The 4,891-nt window shown below is 31.8% G+C and overlaps 1 protein-coding gene across 1 annotated transcript in view; it reads left to right on the plus strand.

The window, feature by feature from the left end:
- Positions 1-4,691, plus strand: part of LOC103580045 (neuropeptides capa receptor) — a 36,805-nt gene extending 32,114 nt beyond the window's left edge. The window contains exons 2-6 of the mRNA XM_008561652.2: positions 409-499; positions 839-1,038; positions 2,631-2,873; positions 3,999-4,335; positions 4,432-4,691. Of these exons, the coding sequence (XP_008559874.1) occupies positions 409-499; positions 839-1,038; positions 2,631-2,873; positions 3,999-4,335; positions 4,432-4,633 (1,073 nt within the window). The 3' untranslated portion in view covers positions 4,634-4,691. The remainder of the gene's footprint in view (positions 1-408; positions 500-838; positions 1,039-2,630; positions 2,874-3,998; positions 4,336-4,431) is intronic.
- Positions 4,692-4,891: the final 200 nt, after the last annotated feature.

Genomic DNA, 4,891 nt, shown 5'->3' on the forward strand with positions numbered 1-4,891 from the left:
AATAAGTGTATCGCTGATGAATAAATAAAAAATAATCAATCAGAAAAAAAAGTTTAATCATTTGGATCCAAGACTTACGTCAATACTTCCCCGTGTGTTTTCCCCTACGCTTCTATACTCACTATAAATCTGAAAGATATTCAGTGACCGTGTGTAATGTATCACAACTGAGGGTTAAATGCCAGACTATCTTGATTAATGAATCCAACGGCAGGTGTTGTAGCTCATGTAATGCATAAGGAACCTTATCTTTATTACTTTTCATATATATATTATACAGCAAGCTTGCTAATAATGTTATCGGGTGATTATTTATCCACATGTTAAAGTCCCACAAGGCATTGAGTATTTTTAACAATTTATCTGACCGTCAAATAATAAATTATTTACTTTTAAACCATTTTCCAGGACTGCCGTTCGAGCTGAGTGTCTTTTGGCAGCAGTATCCGTGGGAGCTGGGCTGGGGTCTCTGTAAAATACGAGCGTATGTATCGGAAACGTAAGTAATTAGAAAATTTATTTTGTCCACCCATAAAACCGGAATTATTTAACCTAAAATTTATAAAATTATTTTATTATTCAAAGTTTTAAACTAATGGCTTGACGTACTGTAATTCATTTATAATTTTTCCCGAGAACGTCGGCCAAAAGTTTTCACAAAATTAACTATCGACCCTCTTCCCTGTAACATAACGAAAAAATAGTTTGCCGAAAAAAGGGAGAAAAAGTTTTCAATTAATTTTCGATGGAAAAGTTTCAGAGATAACTAACAAGTTTTCGTGGTTTGACCACGAAAGAAAAAAATAATAATGAAATAAAGGCAAACTTATGTTTCAAGGTCTTCTTACGTATCAGTATTAACGATAGTGGCTTTCTCTATGGAGAGATACCTGGCAATTTGTCACCCTCTACATCTTTATGCGATGAGTGGGTTGAAGCGACCACTAAGATTCATCCTGGCGGCCTGGCTCCTGGCTATGATCGCAGCCATCCCGTTTGCCGTTTACACTAAACTCAATTACGTTGAGTACCCGCCTGGTGAGTTTCAGCAATATCGGAAAAATTATATTGTTATAATCTAAACTTTGATGATATTATTTACTAAATTACATAACTTCCTTAATTTGTTTTATAATTTCATCCATAAAGACAACTATTATACTTATTAACTTCTTAAAAGCCTATTTACTTGCCAGTCTTTACGAAAACTTTTTTTACATTTCGTTCAAAAGTCAACAAAATTATTTTATTACTCGCAACCGAGCCGAAAAAAAAATTTTATCAGTCTGCACTTTTGTAGAAAACTATTATAAGACTTGACGTTTTTTTTTTTTAGGAAAAGTTTTATGAACGGGAACGTTAAGAAAGAAAATTAATTTTTCGAGCCGTTATACATTTTCATCCATGTATTCTGAAAAAAAGTTCCCATGCCTTTGTTCCCGGTCTTTTCTTATCAATCTTTAATTCCTACAAACTCTTGTTTAGAAAAATTTATCATGAAAAATACAATGCAAGTTTGATACAGTGAAGCTCAAAACTTTCATTAATTTTTATAAGTAATTAAAGCGGTCAGCATTAAAAGTACCTGAATATTAACAATATTTGAAATTGAGATTTAAAATTAATAATTTCAATACATCGAACATAAACAGTTCGCTCTTGGTTGATTTTATGAATTTTTTATTCGACTTTAATGTCGGATTAAATTTTCAATGTAAGCCGCTTACTTTTCATCCATTAGCTTCTCTTTAATGTCAATTTGTAATACTTTATGTCAAAAAGTTCAATAAACCATTAAATAATTCAAAATAAAAAATGTTTTCAGTTCGAACTGAAAGAGTGCCGATGCATTTTCGGTTCACTGAAAATTTTACACCCCGCTAACAGGAATTTCGCATTACTTTGCAAACTGTATATAAATTTTTTTGACATCGAAATGATATAAATTAAAATTAGTATAATTTATATGATCTTGTAGTTGTATTCCGACAATGTCTACTTGACATTCAGTTCTCTCGGCTTTTAAATCGAAATGCATTATGGTAATCGTAAAAATCGCTCTCTGGCGTAAGTAAAAGAACTAAAAGACCCTGTGAGAATAAAGCTACCTCTCTCTTGAGTGTAAGTACACTTAAAGAAGAAAATAGAGCTGAGAGACGGTAAAGTTTATAAATCGATAACCCCGATGGAATTCGGCCCGATATGTTCTGTCGACAATATGCACTTAGAAAATAATAAAAACCCTTTTATATCTATATTGTGTTGCTCTTATTTATTCCATCTCACAATATCTATCGGGAAAAAAGTGCATTTACTTTCGTTTTATATCCTTAAATAAATGGAAACAACTTAAATTGCTGTGTAAATAATAGCGCGCTTTGACATCACGCAGTTTGAACCTCAAACAAATTTCCCCTCAAAAATACTTAAGCTGAGCGATGAGCTTTCAATAACTTATCAGACTTTTAATAATAATTAATGTTTAATATTCTAATTAGACTTCGGAACTCTTTTGTAATGAAGTATATACAAAATTTAATTAAAAAATCTAATTAGGAAACGCAGTACTAAAGTAGAGAATAATTATTTTTAGTCATAATTAAATTAAACAAAGCTTTTGTGAATTTCAGGAAGTGGACGAGATTCTGAAGAATCAGCTTTCTGTGCCATGTTGCTACACAACATGCCGGACTTTCCATTGTACGAATTAAGCTGCTTGATATTCTTTTTGATACCTCTGGTCCTCATAATGGTACTTTACATACGCATGGGTCTCAGAATACAAAGCACCACTTTGGGACGCAGCATTGAAGGTACAGTTCATGGGGAAACAAGACAAGTCCAGTCACGGAAAGCCATCATCAGGATGCTCAGTAATTTTTATGCTTTTTTTTTACTGTCTTTTTATTTATAAATTAATCAACACATATCCTGTCAAAAGAATCCATTTGAGATTGTATGGGAATCCTCAGAAATCCATGTAGAAAAGTAAACAAAAACTTGGACTTCTAAATTCCCTGTAAGGATTCTGCATAGAAAACTTTCTGTACCTGGATTCTCATATAGGAAACCCAAAAAGAATCTAAACTTCCCATAGACTTTTGCAGGGTAAGAATTCCCATGGGAAATCGTAAAAATCTACAGAAGAATCTCTATGGGAATCTATACTGGATTTCTATAGAAAAACATATGGGTAAAAATCCGAAAACGGATTTTTTTGATAGGGTAATAGAATAAGCGGATAAAATAATTATGACATACTCACTGTAACGATACATTTAGAGCCGTAACTCATAATAAGTTATCTAGTTGTACAAAGTTAGTAACACCCTCTCTGAAATGGTTAATATTATTACTTGACATCTCCACATTTTCTGCGAATGGAAATAGCACACATTAACAAGTTAGAAACGTAACTTCATCCCTATCTCTCTCTTTTACTTTGTCGCTCGTTGAAATTCACTATTATAGTATATACGATTAATGTTCTCTATTATATCAAGTATACGGATTTTACGTCGGCAACGAGGACAGTCACGCAATATCAATAGCGCTCGTGCCCGATTTACATAACTTTTAAATGTCAACTAATAAACTCACCCTGGATTTTTATTCATGTGTTGCATATATTTTCGTTATAAGATTAACCTTATATATTATGTCTTTAATTATTTATCTATTGTTAGCTTAATTTATTTATTTGTCATTTAAATCCGAGAAAATACTACACAATTTTTCTAAATAGATTTTTCGACCGGAATAATATTAAATAAACTTTGCAGTACGATTTTAAATTGATTTTAAAATTTGTTTACCGCAAAAATATATATTTCATGTCAAGTCTTAATAACTTAGAGTATTATTATTTTTTAAAAAACTTTATAAAAACTTTTGAATTTGCAAAACTTTTAACATTTATATTAAAGCAATACGATAACACATTTAAATATTTAACAAACTTTTAAATTTTGAATATATATCTATACATTTATTTATAGGTGCAGTAGTGGTTACATTTTTTATCTGTTGGGCGCCATTTCACGCCCAGCGTCTACTTTACGTGTACGATTCAAAGAGACTACTCGGTGCGATTAATGAGTGGCTGTACTTTCTCGGCGGGTGTCTTTACTACATAAGCACCGCGATAAATCCAATTTTATACAATGTTATGAGCGCTAAATACAGAGGGGCATTTATGGAAACCTTGTGCTGCACGGCACATACCAATAATCACTTGAACAGAGACGACCAGAGCAGCGTCAAGGAAACGATGATTTATCGCTGTGGGTCAATGAGAAGTTCACAAATTGCGCGGGGACGCACTCGCAGCATGAGGTGAATTTAATAAACTCATATTTCAACCTGAATCTATTTATTATAAGTTTATTTTGTCACGATGAAACAACAATTATTTTGGTAAATTTTTGACAGGTACCACCTGGACAACTCGAGAGACGATCAAAATCACTACCTACAACACGAAAGATTCGTAAACAACCTCACGGTCATGAATAATTTCAACGAAATTCCCATTGAAACGAGAAAGCTCTCGACAGTTATTCACTCGAGCAACGGCCGTGCTAAATGTAGAGCATCTGAAAAAAATAATCTACTGGACGAAACTCACATTTGAAATATATTTAAAGCTGGATTATTTTTACTGAAAATCTATCATCGTTAACTGTGATTAATGCCGGAGCTTTAACGTACGTTGTTTATTTTTTTTTTTTTTTTTTTTTGCTTTTGAAAATTAATTATTGTACAAAATTATATTAATTATAAGATTTTTTTTAATAAATTCAATAATGTAACTTTAATTGTTTTTTTTAAATTTTATACACAGATATTTTTTTTCTGAGAACAGAAATTTACTGACCTGAATAAAAATATA

This window comes from Microplitis demolitor, chromosome 1 (assembly GCF_026212275.2).
Source record: "Microplitis demolitor isolate Queensland-Clemson2020A chromosome 1, iyMicDemo2.1a, whole genome shotgun sequence".
NCBI classification, from domain to species: Eukaryota; Metazoa; Arthropoda; class Insecta; order Hymenoptera; family Braconidae; genus Microplitis; species Microplitis demolitor.